General features: G+C 41.5%; 1 protein-coding gene across 2 annotated transcripts in view; it reads left to right on the top strand.

The window, feature by feature from the left end:
* Positions 1 to 16,482, top strand: part of FRY (FRY microtubule binding protein) — a 343,127-nt gene that overhangs the window by 237,962 nt on the left and 88,683 nt on the right. For both annotated transcript variants that reach the window (XM_075061648.1, XM_032795968.2), the window contains exons 40-42: positions 1,045 to 1,243; positions 4,340 to 4,461; positions 11,662 to 11,849. In XM_075061648.1, coding sequence (XP_074917749.1) covers positions 1,045 to 1,243; positions 4,340 to 4,461; positions 11,662 to 11,849 — 509 coding nt within the window. The remainder of the gene's footprint in view (positions 1 to 1,044; positions 1,244 to 4,339; positions 4,462 to 11,661; positions 11,850 to 16,482) is intronic.

Genomic DNA, 16,482 nt, shown 5'->3' with positions numbered 1-16,482 from the left:
CCCCACCGTGCTGTTTGCTCCTCAAGCAAACCGCTGTGAACATTCCAAGCTTGGCCGGCTCGCTCGCTGGAAGGCAAAGAGCAGCTGTGTTTGGTACTTCGGGGGAGTACCTTCTGGTTTGTTGTAGACAGGATTCTGGATACCTCTTAATACCGCTGGAGGCCAATAACAGCGCTGTGGAGTGTCACACTGAATGAGCAGCGCTGCATCACAGCGCTGGAGTTCGCTAACACAACACCCATAAGCAGACCAGGAGTACAGCTAGCGTCTGCAGCCAGGGAGTTGCAGCGCTGGCTGAGCTTTGTAAGTGTGGACACCGAGTAAGTTGCAGCGCTGTAACCCCCTCACCAGCGCTGCAACTTGCAAGTGTAGCCAAGCCCTAAAGCAAGAAAGTTGCAGTGCTGTAAATTGCCAGTGTAGAGAAGGTCTCAGAGTGTCAGAGCTAAACACACAGTGGAGCAAACTGTTTAGCCCACGGATTTAAGATATTGTAAGAGACCATTCCAGGTGAAGTAGGCAGTTAACACCTCTGCTGTCGCAGGACAAAGGAGGGTTAAATGAGGATGAATGAGGATAATATCACCTACTTCACTCTTGTGTTATGAACTTAAGACCCCATCTTACATTTCTTGCAAACCTTATTCAACATCAGACCAGCCTGGATTAATTAATTAGACTTTTGCCTAGGTTTAGTCTGATTGTAGACATATTTTAACATTATTTAAATGTAATACAGTTTACAAAAAGATGTTACTTCTGAATGTAACCTGTGAAACATTTATTTTACAGATACGATACCTATAGTGCAGAAGTTTTTTGACTTTTGTATTAGTAATTTTTTATTGCATTCTGAAGATTTGAGAGTGTAAGGTCACCAGTTTTTCACTCTTGCTATAGGTTTTTGCATTTTGCTTATATTTGCTGTTTCCAAGTGAAAGTTTTCAGCAGCTTACTGTTTAAAAGAGGTGTTTGTCCTATTCTTTCATCTGAAATGCTGACGTAAGTGGTGCATTCCATCTTTATCTTCTCCTCTGCTGCTTCCAGGTGGTTTTGACTTTCTACGGGAGTACCAGTCATCACCAGTGCCAGATTCTGGTTTAAGCTCCAGCTCTACCTCCTCAAGTATCAGTCTAGGAGGCAGCAGTGGAAATCTTCCACAGATTACCCAAGAGGTGGAGAACATGGACACAGCTGCTGAAACAGATGAAAAGTCAAACAAATTAATTGAATTTCTGACTACCAGGTAATCAAGATAAGGAGAGGTTACTGTGGGTTACATTTGAAAAAGGTTCATGTCTTCTGTAAAATTATCTATAATAATGTTAAAAGGACACAGGTGAAAATGTGTGAGGTGAACATACAGTAGTAATCAACTCCTATTTTTCTTCTATTACTTGTAAATGTGAAGATGTATTTAAAAGCTTTACAGTTTCAGGAACACTACAAAAAATGCTGCCTGACCAGAATAAATTGTTCAATATTCCATAATATTATGCTGATGACAGAACTCATAAAATAAGACAATTTTATTTCTGTAAAGGAGACAACAGTTGTGAGGGGGGCACAGTGAGCCTAGATTTAATTACTGAATGGGACTGGCACATCTTAGGCTTGTTCTGTTGAAAAATTTAGGGCCTGACTTTCATTTACATTATGATCCCTTTACACTGCCCCGGCAAAGTGTCTGGAAGCCTAAGTCTAGCCAGCTGAAGAGCAGCTACGGAGTGACTCTGCATTTTATTTTTCCATCCAGAAGTGTAGTTCTTAACGGACAGCAAAAGAAGAGCTGGTATTAAGTGCGGAAAGGATTTAAGTGACATGTAATCATTATAAACTGGCAAAATCCAGGGGGTTTTTTAGGTCTTTTGTGATATTGTTAGGTCTTAAAACTCATTTTATTTAACGTTGTTAATTTTCTAAACTGATAATATTACTGTCTACTTGGTGAACTTATATTTGAAATGATGTTTCTTTCTCAAAAAAATCTTACTTGATTTTTTTTAAAGGAAACAGTTTTGGAAAGTCTAATCACAGTTAACCAGTATTTCACCACGGAAAACATCCTGTTTGTTACAGCATAATCAAAGGCGTTTTGGTGTATTAGTCCTCTGGTGGGGCTTTTTGATATTTGCACTTAGCATTTTGAATAAGTAACAAATCTAGCACAGACAGCTGTCTTTTCAATATCAGGCAAGTTCTCTCTTTCAACCTATTTTTTTTCTCCATGCATAGTCGTTGACAATTCCACTGACTTTTTTTAACCTTGAGAAGTCAGGAGATAGGCAAGAAGAATAAGAACAAAAATCCTGTTCAGCCACACACTGTGCATCCAATTAATTAAATTCAGGCCTTGTGTTGCTAAGAAATTTACACCCAAGGGGTTGCAGCCAGGAGTAAGACCTTAGGGACAATGTTGGCAACATCTTTTGAATTCTTTAATGTCCACACTATGCAGATCCGATATGACTGGAGCTACAGAGGGAGCTTTGCAAGGCTGAGTTAGAGACTGTTTATGAATTTTTACTTGGCAGTCCTTCAATTCCCTACATACTCCTCCTCCTGGGGATTAATCATGTCCCTGGCACAAGTTTGTAGGAGCAGCTGGGTGGTGTTAGTTCACAACCTCCTAGGCTAACCGGAATACAGCCCAAGTTAACACTGTTCTTGCAGCATTAACACATACTTCTGTTTGCACAGAAGGTGACTGGCCCAAAGTTGGACACTACAGTACCCTAGGCACACTGAGAAGTCTCCTTTTGCAAAACACTCACCATGCCTAAGGGCCTTGTCTACACATAAAAAGCTGTACCATTATTATCATACCAGAATATTTTAAACAGTACAACTTCCCTAGGGTGGATACAATTACACTGTTGTAAATGTGTTTATACTGGTGTTTAGAGAGACAAGGTGGGTGAGGTAATATCTTCAGATACCTGAGGAAGAGCTCTGTGTAAGCTTGAAAGCTTGTTTCTCTCCTGACAGAAGTTAGTCCAATAAAATGTATTACCTCACCCACCTTGTCTCTCTAATATCCTGGGACCGACATAGCTACAATAACACTGCATACTTATATAGGTATAGCTTACTCATGTATACCACACTCGGGGCTGTACCACTTTTTTTGGTAATAAATCACATCCCTAACCAAAATAGCTGTACTAGTATAAAAACTTTGTGTAGGCCAGGCTTAATGGTAAAATCCTGAAGTCCTGATTTATGCAAAACTCCTATCGACTTTAATGGAAATTTTGCCTGCATCAGGACAAAAGCATGAAATCTAGGTTTGCCTTAAAAATTCTTGCAAATTCCCATTACCCAAATTATTTTCAACCACTACACTACATTTTTAGTTTTATTTGTGTTTGATACATAGCATTGTTCAACTTGACACAGTAGATGAATTAAGTAATGCTGTGTAATTAAGTCATGTAATAAGATTTTCTTCAAGTTGTAATATAAATTGAACTTTACCAATCAAATGTCTGATTAAATCAGGTTATGTATTCAATAGTAAATGTGATTTTAAACTGAAAATTATTCCTTATTTTGATACTTATTATTTATTTTCATTATGGTAGTGCATAGGGACCCCAGTCATAGACCAGGATCGCAGCATATTAAGTGCTGGACATAGAACAAAAAAGATGGTCCCTTCACCAAGGAGTATACAAGCTAAACATAAAACAAGATAGCAAGTTTGAGTTTTCATCAATCTCTGTGTCTCCATCTGTCAGTTTGACAACTCGTTTGTTTCATGCTGAGTAGGCCTTCAGCAAGAGTTGTAGCCATCAAGATTAACACAACTAAGCTTTCTCTACACTAAGGAATTTACTCAAAAAAATGCCCACTATTTTTTATCACCAGTAGGAGCCTTAATGTAGACCAGGTTCTTATGGATAAACCTTTTTTTAAAAATCTCTTTTCAGCAATAGTAAAAACACTAGAAGCAACCTGAGCATTGTCTATACTATGATTCCCATAGTGGTAGGTAGCACCAGTGGGGTTTTGTTTATTTTATTTTATTTTTTGTAAAATTCCCCAGTGTAAAAGATGGCCTTACATTTAGAAAATGGAAAGTAGAGCAGTGCCCTGAAATGATCAGTCATTTATAATGTTATGCCAGTAGTACAATTTGAATTGGAAATCTTTGTAAAGTTGAAGTGTAGTAGTAGTTGTATTGTTCATAGATTTATGTTCAATCACATGTTTTCCAGCAAATTGTTCTGCTTGTCTCTTTTTGATTGTACAGTGTAATAATTTTTAAAATTACTTACATTTGTTTCAACTGCTTCAAAAAAATACTTACACATTTTGCTACATTTTTCTTCTTTTTAAGGGCATTTGGTCCACTCTGGTGCCATGAAGATATCACACCCAAGAACCAGAATACAAAGAGTGCTGATCAACTTACTAATTTTCTGAGACATGTTGTGTCTGTATTTAAAGATTCCAAGTCAGGTACTGAAAATTTTTTTCCCATGATTGTACCTTAGTTAAAACCCCTGTCTAGTGGACAAGTCCCTAGTGTTTGCTTAGAGAACTTACCTTTAATGCCAGTTTCTTTGCTCCTGAATGGCTGCTACGGGAGCTTGCTTGTGCAACAGTGCCCTCTGTTTTGTAAAAGTAATAATTTCATAATGATGATTTTTTCTTTGTTCAAGACATCTTCTTTCTTGCAGTATTTTATGTGCGAGGGTTAAAAGTTTTAAAGCAATTTTGTTTTTGTAATTTGTTTCAAGTTATTCTTTTCATATAATCTGATTATACTATGTGACTTTAATTGGATTCAGATATGTTTAGTGCAGATAAATACTTTCAAATTAATTTTAAATAACTTTGTTTCCTTTTGTAGGAAGTTAAAGATCATATTCTTTTAATGCTCTTGTCATTTCATTTTATTATGTTCCTGAAGAGTTTACTATAGATTGCTCCATTTGATCAGTGAAAAGTATATATTCTTCTTTAGTTTATTTAGCCCACAGTAAACTTTTATCCTGTGATCTTTTTTTCATTAGATCCATATGCTGAAGCATTGTGTGTCCTATGTAGGACATATATCATATTATGTACTTGCTAGAAAAATAACATTATAGATGGTTTTAGCATGCACTCACAGTCCAATCAGTTCTTCTAAACCATCACTGATGGTTGATTTTGACTGTTCTATTTGATAAAAAAGGGGAAAACTCCACCTCTTATTTGTATAATAGACTGGAGATATTAAGCAATCTTCCCAACAAGCAAAATGTTCTTTGTTCACTTAATTTGACAATTATAAGAGGGGTAGCCGTATTAGTCTGGATCAGTAAAAAGCGACAGAGTCTTGTGGCTAACAGATATATTGGAGCATAAGCTTTTTGTGGGTGAATACCCACTTCGTTAGACTTGGGGGTCCAATAAAGGTAGCCAGCTAGTCAGGCAGCGGCATAGACAGCTGCAGCGGCACATGAGCCAGCAAACAGAGTTTGAATTGGAATTTGGGCGAAGACTAAGAGAGGCAGGCAAAGGAACACACAGGTTACTGAAGGGAATGTGCAGTGTTCTAGCAGTGTCTTGGTGCTTGTTGGGGGTTTGTTTTGCTGTGGGTGGTGGTGTTTTGGGTTGGTTTGTGTTTCCCAGATTTACAGGATTTAGGTGGGAAGCCTATGATAGATACAGAGGCAGCAGTTGTAGCGACCCAAGCAGTGGAAAACACAATGAAGATGACTGGATGTGGAAGCTGCGGCATGTACATGATCCTGGAGGGTGTACCTGAAAAGAGTTTTTTCTACATGAAGTGCTGCCTGATAGAGCTGATGAAAGAAAAGATCTGAGGATTGGAGTTCCAGGTGGAAACTTTGGTCGAGTTTAGAAAGGGGTTGGAGCGGATCTGGGGCAAAAATCTGTCTGGGGATTGGTCCTGCTTTGAGAAGGGGGTTGGACTAGATGACCTCCTGAGGTCCCTTCCAACTGCGATATCCTATGATTTACATCAGCTAAGGGTCTAGCCTATGAGGCTGAAGGGAAAAGCTCAGACTTGCAGATGGAAGCAGGACCAAAGAACTCTGAGGGGAGACTGCTGGGTGAGGAAAGTGGACAGTGGAAGCGTGTGACTAAGCGAACCAGGCAGCTGAAAAGACGGGCTAGCGAAGGAGCAATAGAGCTCAGGAACAGGTTTGCAGAGTTGGAAAATGAAGAGGGGGCACAGCAGGTGGTCGCTGAAGGTGAGAAGGCAAGGAAGAAGAGAAGAGCATCTAGCCTTATAAGGAGAGGGGATGAGTCAATGGAGATGACACTAAACATGAGCCCCAGAAGGATACGGGATGGGTTGCAGAGGACTGCAATAGGAATTTAGAGGACTTGCAGCCAAAGGGAACAGGGGATAGACCAGAGAATTGCACCATCACCAGGAAAAGGCAGGTCTATCTGATTGGGGACTCCTTACAGAGAAGAATAGACAGGCCTGTAACCAGAGCTGATCGAGAGACCAGAAGGGTGTGCTGTCTGCCTGGTGCTAAGATACGGGATGTGGACCTCAGGCTGAAGAGGATCCTAACAGGAGCGGGAAAGAATCCGCTGATTGTCCTTCATGTGGGAACTAATGATACGGCTAGATTCTCGCTGGAACATATCAAGGGAGACTATGTCAGGCTGGGGAAGACACTTGAGGAGATTGAGGCTCAGATGATCTTCAGTGGGATTCTGCCTGTTCCTAGAGAAGAGCAACAAAGGTGTGATAAGATTATGGTGATGAACAGATGGCTCAGGCAGTGGTGCTATAAGGAGGGCTTTGGGATGTGTGGCCACTGGGAGGCATTCATGGACAGAGGACTGTTCTCTCAGGATGGACTTCACCTGAGTAGGGAGGGAAATAGACTTGGATGGAGGCTGGCACAACTGATTAAGAGAGCTTTAAACTAGGAGTTGAGGAGAGATGGTTGGGAGATGTCCAGGTAATCTCCACGCCGGATTTTGACATTGAGAGGGAAGAAAACGAAGCAAGAAAGGATACTGTCGTGGGTAGGAGAATGGACATACGAAGGAAGGGTACTGTAGATACAATTCTAATAGGTGATACTGGCGGTAGAACGTCTGGGCCTAATTGGGTAAAGAAAGTGAGTGAAGCCAAACAGCAAGAATTAAGATGTTTGTACACCAAAGCAAGAAGCCTAGGTAACAAAATGGAGGAACTGGAGTTACTGGTGCAGGAAGTGAAACCAGATATTATAGGGATAACAGCAACATAGTGGAATAGTAGTCATGACTGGAGTACAGATATTGAAGGAAAGACAGAAATAAAGGCAAAGATGGTGGAGTAGCATTGCATATCAATGATGAGGTTAACTGTAAAGAAATAAGAAGGGATGGAATGGATAAGACAGAGTCTGTCTGGGCAAAAATCACACTGGGGAAGAAAGCTACTAGAGCCTCCCCTGAGATAGTGCTTGGGGTGTGCTATAGACCGCCGGCATCTGCATTTGAGATGGTAGAGACCTTTTGAATTGTTCTTTAAGATCAGTACCAATACTAATGGGAATTGTGTTGTATCTATGAGATGACTTTAACTTCCCAGATAACTGATGGAGTGTACAGTGCTCCAGCTAGATAATAATGCTCAGATGTCTTTCCTTCAATGCGATAGCTGTAATGACTTCCGTCCATCCAACGTGAGGTTTGCTCATAAACCAAGAGGGGACGCATTTCTAGATTTTAGTTTTGCTTGAGTAGGACGCAACCTCATAGAAGAAAGTGGTCCTGTAGGCGACACCCTTGGTTTACGTGATCATGAGCTAATTCAGTTTAAACTAATGCGGACAGGTAACAAAAAATATACTCTTGTGACTAGGGTTTAGTTTCAACAGAGCTACTTTAAAAGCCATTTTAAGGAACATATAGTTAGAAAGTGAGATTGGACTGAAGAACTGGGGGAATCTAAAGGTGGAGGAAGACTGGAATTACTTTAATGTCGCACAGCTGCAGAAACTATCCCAGAAGCCATCGCATCCAAGAACAGGGGAAACAATTTCATAGGCAGGAGTTTAGACCAAGCTCGATGACAACGCATCTCAGAGAGGTGCATTAAGAACAACAGCAGGAAAGCCTCACAAGAAATGAAGATGTATGATCAGTCAACGGAAAGCTACCCTTACTGTAGGTCAGAATGTGTTGTAGGATAAAGTTAGAAGGCCAAAGCCATGTAGAGTTGGACCTTGCAGAATGGGAATTAAAACAATACGTAACAATGGTTTCAATTATAAAAAAGAACACACAAAAAAAGAGGAGAGTTGACCCACCTAAACTACTGCAGATTGAGTTGGAAGGTTAAGGATTAATCTAGTCATGCCCCAATATCCTAACCACAAATACTTTGCCTCCAGTCTTTCAATGGGTTTAACCTGACCGGAGCTTTAGGTGCGATAATGTAGGGATGACAAATAGCGAATAGGATATGGGGCTAATATTACCATATCAGACGGTAAGAGCCAAACGTGAACAGCTTACCAGGTGACTAAAATCACGCCGGCCCAGATAATCTCTCATCCTCCAAGAATATTAAAACTGGCCGCACATGAAATTGAAAGCCATCTAACAAGAAGATTTTAATTAATCTGTAAACTCAGTGGCGTTGCTACCATATGATTGGAGAATTCTCTCAACATAGTTCCTATCTTTAAGAAAGAGGCAAAAAGGTGATCTGGGCCACACTAACAGCCTGTCCAGTTTGACATCATGTAGTAGACACTACTTGGGGAAAAAAATTTGAAGGAAAAAGTGTAGTCAAGGACATTGAGGTCAATTCGTAATTGGACAAATCTACAACATGCGTCTGCTCACAAAAGGTTAGATCATTGCCAAACCAGCCTGATCACCTTCTTTGAAAGGTAAACCAGATTTTTTAGACAAAGGAAATGCCAGTGCGATCTAATCTACCTCAATTTCAAGTAAGGCACTTGGATAAGGGTTTTTCCCCAACCCGGGGGGAATATTAGCTAAAGTTGCGAAAAGGATTGGGGACTTCAATATGAAAATTAAAGAGGTGCGCATAAGGAACTGCGTTAAAGGGAGCACTACAGTGGCGAATTAGTCAGCGCTGGAGGGGAGCACTCTAGTGGAGTTCCTCAGGGTACTTGCGTTTGGGCACCAATCTTTATTAATCTTTATTATCTGACGCTTGCACAAAAGTGCGGAATGTGCTAATTAAGTTTTGTGGATGCACACAAATGCTGGGAGGTATTGCCAATAACAGGAAGACAGATATTCATACAGGAACGATCTGGATGACCTGGCTTAAACTGGCAGCAATATAATAGGACGTTGTAAATTTAACTAGTGAAAAACTGCAAACGGTCAAGCCCTTTAGGATTAATCTAACATAGACACGTATCTTGCTATGAAGCTGGCGAAGGCATCTGGTTGAAGTAACAGAGTGAGTGAGAAGGATCTCGGACCAGTATTTGGTTGATCACAGCGCATTGACTATAAGCCTCCAATGTGAATTATCAGCCATGCACAAAACAGACTAATGCATCTTGGGATGCCATCAGGCAAAGTATTCCAGTACGAGATAAGGCCAGTGTTAGATCTAGAATCCATAGAATATCAGGGTTGGAAGCGACCTCAGGAGGGTCATCTAGTCCAACCCACGTTACCATTATAAAAGCACGTGGTTGAGACCTCAACTCTGGAATCACTGCTGTGCAGTTCTGGTCTCTCATGTTTAAGAAGATGAATTCAAACGGAACAGCGTCCAGAGAAGCGGCTACTAGGATGATCCAAGGAATGGAAAACCACTCCATATTGAAAGGAGACTGAAAGGCGGCCTTGCTTGTTTAGCTAACCAAAAGAAGCTGGGAGGGGAGATAGGAATTGCCTCTCTTAATCCAATATATCAGAGAATAAATACCAGGGGAAGGAGAGGCAAAAATTTAGCTCAGTACCAATGTGGACACCAAGAACAAATGGATATTAAACTGGGTATCAGGAAGTTTAGACTGAAATTAGATCTAATATTTCTAACTATCAGAGGAGGTGAAGTTCTGAACAGCCTTCCAAGGGGACAGCAGTGGGGCATGAAGCACATATCTGACTTCAAAACTAAGCTTGACAAGTTCTATGGACGGGGATGGTATCATGGACGATAGCCTAATTTTGGCAAATTAATTCATCTTTGCGCGCCTACTAGCGTAAATATGCCCAATGGCTCTATGATACGAATGTTAGATGGGCGGTAGCGGTAGGATCGAAGTTAGCTTACAGTAGCAAACAAATCCTCTTCCTGGTGTCCTGCCTTCGTGAGTCCTTGCCCACATTCGCTCCAGGGTTTACTGATTGCCATATTTCGGGTTGGGAAGAAATTCTTTCCTCCCAGGGCAGCATTGGCTGCAAGCCCTAGAGGTTCCTTTCGCCCTTCCTCTGCCAGCATGCGGCACGCGGTCACTTCGCATGGAACGTTCGCCGGCCACCTTGAAGTCTTTAAACCATGACGTTGAAGACTTCAGTAACTCAGACACAGGTTTGATACAGGAGTGGGTGGGTGAGATTCTGTGGCCTGCATTGTGCAGGAGATCAGACTAGATGAACACAGTGGTCCCTTCTGACCTTAATGTCTATGATTCTATGAATTAGAATGTGTTCATTACTAAAGCTGTTTGGAAATGCTCATTTGTTGAAAACAAAATGTTTTTGTGGAAACACGTTGCCTTTGAGAAAAATTTATAGGAAAAAAACCCCTGAGAAAAAGCATTTCACTAACGAAAGTTTTTACCTTTTCGGAATGGAATGTTTCAATTTTCTCTTTCAAAACAACCTTTTCCCCCCAGTTTTTATATTATGAAATATAAAGTGAAAAAGTAAAAATTGAAATTAATAATTTAGAAACAAATCTCAAAATGAAACATTTCAATTGATCCCAATAAAAGTTTTTTCCGGAATTTCAATTCGTGGGAAATTTTGAAATCTTTTGGTTTTGTTCTGTTCTGGAATGGAAGAAATTTTGAAATCATACAACTGCAAGTTCCCATGCAGCTCTACTCACTACCATTAGACCATGCTGGCCTTTGTTTTTAATTCAGTGTAGATCAGGGTCGGCAACCTTTCAGAAGTGGTGTGCCGAGTCTTCATTTATTCACTCTGATTTAAGGTTTCGCGTGCTAGTAATACATTTTAATGTTTTTAGAAGGTCTCTTTCTATAAGTCTATATTATATAACTAAACTATTGTTGTATGTAAAGGAAACAAGGTTTTTTAAAATGTTTAAGCAGCTTCATTTAAAATTAAATTAAAATGCAAAGCCCCCCAGACCGGTGGCCAGGACCCGGGCAGTGTGAGTGCCACTGAAAAACAGCTCGCGTGCCGCCTTTGGCTCGCATGCCATAGGTTGCCTACCCCTGGTGTAGATTTCATTTCTTAATATTAAGGTATCAGGTTGAATGAAGTATACTGTCTTTACCTGCTGACTACTACCAATTTTATATACTGTATTGTCCGGTAATAGGAATTGTTCACTTATTTGTAAAGAAGGTTCTAGTGGTTCTTTCATAAATTAATATGGCCAAAACTTTTTGAAATGCTAGGGAATTGGTCCGCTAAAGGTTTCAACTGTAAAGTAACTTTGTCTCATGCAGTAAAATCTGCTTTGTTAGATTTTAAACATTTACATACTATTCTTTTGCTGCTTAGGTTTTCATTTGGAGCAGCATCTGAGTGAAGTTGCTTTACAAACGGCTCTTGCAAGCTCTTCAAGACATTATGCAGGTCGATCTTTCCAGATATTCAGGGCGCTAAAGCAACCTCTTTCTGCACATGCATTGTCTGACCTTCTGTCAAGATTGGTGGAAGTTATAGGAGAACATGGAGATGAGATTCAGGTACACATATGTGACAGTGCTGTATTCCTGATAATGTTTTCACAATTCTGCATATGTTCAGTATCATTTGTTTCATTTTACTATAAAGGGTGAAATAAACTTGGAAACTATGATGCAAGTGAGAATGTGACCTTAGAAAAGAAAAACTGTGTTCTCGTCACAATTTCAAAATTACAAAAATGCTGTCAAAGTCGTGATCTAACTGTTAGAATCTGAGCCCTGAAAAATAAAAGTCTAATTTGTTTCAAAATGTATCACCCCATTGTGAAATTTAAAAAATTTTAAACAGCCAACTGTAGTGGGGTTCACAGAAACAGCACTTTCAGCTTCCGCTGCTGCCTTTACAAAAGCAGTTAAATTGCAAACGCTGGGCCAAATTCCATTGTCCTTTACTGAGTAATATTCAACATTAAAGCAATGAGGAATGTCACTTGATTAAGGTTTGCAGGTTTTAGCCCACTGGATGGGTTGGTGGGAGTATTTCTATTTGCCATATGCTAAAAGATGAAATCGTTAAGGTTTTTAATCTAAGTAAAGAGTACTATGAGCTATGGAGAGTAAAAATAAAATTAAAAACAAACTGCTTTGGCCCTCTCTTTTTAAGAAAAATAAACAAACACTAGAAAGAACATATTGTTTTAACAAACTCACACCATTATGACGCAGCTGTTCTGTTTGAAAACAAACCATGGTGTAGTGTATCTTAACCTAAGATGCAGACTCGACAAGGGATTGTAAGTAGTAATAGATATGGGAAAGCTGCATGACCCTGAATCTGCCCTGCTCTCTGCTGCAAAAGTCTCTTCTGGCTGCAGGTAGAGTTGCTAGGTGTCCAGGCCACTAAAAGTCCAGTCAACGGTGCAGCGGGGCTATGGCAGGACCCCTGCCTATCCTGGCTTCCAGAAGCAGCTGGCATATCTGGCTCCTAGGCACAGGGGCGGCCAGGTGGCTCCATGCACTGCCCCTGCCTCGAGTACCAGCTCCACAGCTCCCATGGCCATGAACTACAGCCAATGAGAGCTGTGGGGGCAGCATATGGAGATATGGGCAGTGTGCAGAACCCCCAGCCTCTCCACCTAGGAACCAGACATGTTGGCTGCTTCTAGGAGCCATCTGAGGTAAGCACTGTCCAGCCAGAGCACACACACCGAACCCCCTCCAGCACTCCAACCCCTGTCCCAGCTCTGAGCCCCCTTCTGCATCCAAACTCCCTCTCAGAGCTCACACCCCTCACACATCCCAACCCTCTGCCCCCTCCTGCCCCGAAACTTCCTCCCGGAGCCTGCACCCCATGCCTCCTCCCGCACCGCAACCCCCCGTCCCAGCCCTGGGCCCTCCCACACTCCAAAACTCTTGGCTCCAGCCCAGAGCCCCCTCCTGCACCCCAAACTCCTCATCCTTGGCCCCACTCCAGAGCCCACAACCCCAGCCGGAGCCCTTACCCCTCCCACATCCCATCCCTCTGCCCCAGCCCAGTGAAAGTGAGTGAGGATGGGGAGAGTGAGTGATGGAGGGAGGGTGCAATGGAGTGAGTAGGCATGGGGCCTTGGGCAGGAGGCAGGGCAAGAGTCTCAGTTTTCTGCGATTAGAAAGTTGGCAACCCTAGCTGCAGGCTCAGTGGCATGGGAGCATTTTGTTAGTCTTCTCCACCAGAAATAAATCAGGCTACAAGAATACTCATATACAGGTCTGAAGGTTGCTAGCTAAGAGTCTCTTCTCTGTGCCAACCAGCCCATCCAGGAGAAAACCATGCAGACTGGCACCATGCAGCCACTCATGGATATATGCCACCACCCCTTCAAGCAGCATGCATTCTTCTAGTGAGTGGAAGATAAGAGAGAAAAATGAAAGATGGAGCAATCATCAAGGAAAGGGATGAAAAGCAATAAAAAGAGATTAATAAATTAATAGATTTTAAGAACAGATGGGACCACTATGATTATCTAGTCTGACCTCCTGCATAAAATAAGTCATAGGACTTCCCTGAATAAATAACTGCTTCAAGTCCAATAGCAGTGGTTGAACTAGAGCATATCTTTTAGAAACACATCCATTCTTGATGTAAATTTTCCAGTGATGGGGAATCTATCACACACCTTGGTAAATTATTTCAATAGTTAATTAACCTCCCTGTTAAAAATGTGCACCTTATTTCCAGTGTGAATGTGTCTAGCCTCAACTTTCAGTCACTGGATCTTGTTATACCTTTGTCTGCTAGATAGAAGAGCTCTCTATTATCAAATTTCTGTTCCCTGTGTCAGTACTTATAGACTATGGTCAAGTCACCCCTTAACCTTCTCTTTGCAAAGATAAGAAGATTGACTTCCTTGAGCCTTTCACTGTAGGGCATGTTTTCCAATATCTGATCATTCTCATGGCTCTTCTCTGAACCCTCTCCGATTTATCAACATCCTTCTTGAATTGTGGACAGCAAAACTGGACACAGTGTTCCAGTAGCAGTCTCACCAGGGCCAAATACAGAGGTAATATAACCTCTCTACTCCTGCTTAATATTCCTCTGTTTATACAGCCAAGGTTCACTTTTAGCCACAGCATCATACTGGGTGCTTGTGTTTCGCTGATTATCCACAATGACTCCGAAGTCTTTTTCACAGTCACTGCTTCCCAGAGTAGAGTTCCTCCTCCTGTAATCGTAGCCTAGGCATATGATTTTGCATTTGGGGTATGGAAAAGCATATTGTTTGCTTGTATCCAGCATACCACACAGTCAGATCACTTTGTACTAGAGATCTGTGTCACAGTTTCAGCTGCATCTGTATTGCCTCTCCATGGTCCCTCAAGAGCTCCCAACCATCACCTCTCTTGGGTGGAGATGTTGTATTAATAAATACAATAGAGAGCTGCATCTCTCTCCCTCTTGATCAGGGTTTTAAGACTGCACAGCTAACTGTCTTACATTGCGATATGCCCAGCAAGCCAGTCTTTCTAAAGGCCAGTGCCTGGCCTTTTCTTTCTGTCCAAGGACCATGGACTGTTTATTGCCAGCAGTTACAAGATACCACAAAACTCTTTCTAAGTGAGCAAAAGCATTACAGAGAAAACATATAAAACAATAAAAGTTACTATGCTAAAAGCTTTCCAGAGATCATCCATCAGTCTCACGGGGCTCCTGTAGGCCAAATTCTTTCCAATCCTTCTGCAAGGGCTGAGGTTCTTGGGCAGAAGATCCTCTGTGTGTGTTGGATTACAAAGAGGGTCCTGACTCAGTTTAAACACAGCCTTTTTAAGCCAAAACCCCATTCTTTGTTTTCCTAGTCTCTGGAAACCAAGTGTGAATCAGTATATGCGAACCTCCCCAGAGTGTGCTACCTTTCTGGAGGTGGTTACAGTGTGAGTGATTCACCTTAGTTCCCCTGTTTTAATTCCTGGAGGAGCTGTGGTAACCTTCCCCCTTGGAGTAGAACATAATCACAATCCATGTCCCACAGTCAGGGCCGGTGCTTCCATTTAGGCAGCCTAGGCAATCGCCTAGGGCGCCAGGATTATTGGGGGCGGCATTTTGCCAGGGGAGGGCGGCAGGTGGCTCCGGTGGACCTGCCACAGTCGTGCCTGCGGAGGGTCCCCTGGTCCCGCAGCTCCGGTGGACCTCCTGCAGGCACGGCTGCGGCAGCTCCACCGGAGCCGTGGACCAGCGGACCCTCTCCGCAGGCCAGCGCACGGGGCGGCGAAATGGCCGTGCGCCTAGGGCGCTAAAAACACTAGCGCTGGTCCTGCCCCCAGTGATATTTCTACTTAATACAATATGTTCCCCTATAGATACTGCATGAAGTTGCAATATCTGTCAGAAACAGTCCTCTTCATTATTTAACACTGCCACAATCTTTGTGTAATCTGCACATTTTATCAGCAATGAGTTTGTTTTCTTCTAGCTCTTTGAGAAAAATGTTAAATAGTGTAGAGCCATGAACCGATCCTTGTGAGACCCTAATAGAAACACACCAGCTAGACGATTCCCCATTTACAGTTACATTTGTGAGACCTGTCAGTTAGCCAGTTTTTAATTCATTTAATGTGTCCCGTGTTGAATTAGTATTGTCCTGGTTTCTTAATCAAAATGTCATGCGGTACCATACTCAAATGCCTTACAAAAAATGAACACCATTACCTTTATCAATCAAATTTATAATCTGACCAAAAAAATCCTCAATTAGTTTTACAAAATCTGTTTTCTATAAACCCATGTCGATTGGCATTAATTATACTATCCTCCTTTAATTCTTTATGAGTCCCATATCAGCTATTCCATTATTTTGCCCATGATTAACGTCAGAATAATAGCCTACAATTACCCAGGTCAATCCCTTTACTCTTTTTAAATATTAGAGTAACATTAAGTTTTTTCCAGTCCTCTGAAACTTCCTCAATATTCCAAGACCGCTTGAAAATCAACATTAACAGTCCACAGAGCTCCTTGGCCAGGTCTCTTAAAATTCTGCGATGAAAATTATCCATACCTGCTGATTTTAAAATGTCTGTCTTTATTAGCTGCTGTTTTAATATCCTTCTTACTTAGAGTTGGAATGGAAAGTATTTCATCATCATATGATACAACTACATCATCTGGCTTTTTCCCAAACATAGAACAGAAATATTTATTGAACAGTTTTATCCT

Source organism: Chelonoidis abingdonii, chromosome 1, assembly GCF_003597395.2.
Source record: "Chelonoidis abingdonii isolate Lonesome George chromosome 1, CheloAbing_2.0, whole genome shotgun sequence".
NCBI classification, from domain to species: domain Eukaryota; kingdom Metazoa; phylum Chordata; order Testudines; family Testudinidae; genus Chelonoidis; species Chelonoidis abingdonii.
The sequence above is the reverse complement of the archived record's forward strand: the minus strand, read 5'-3'. Positions and strand labels throughout refer to the sequence as shown.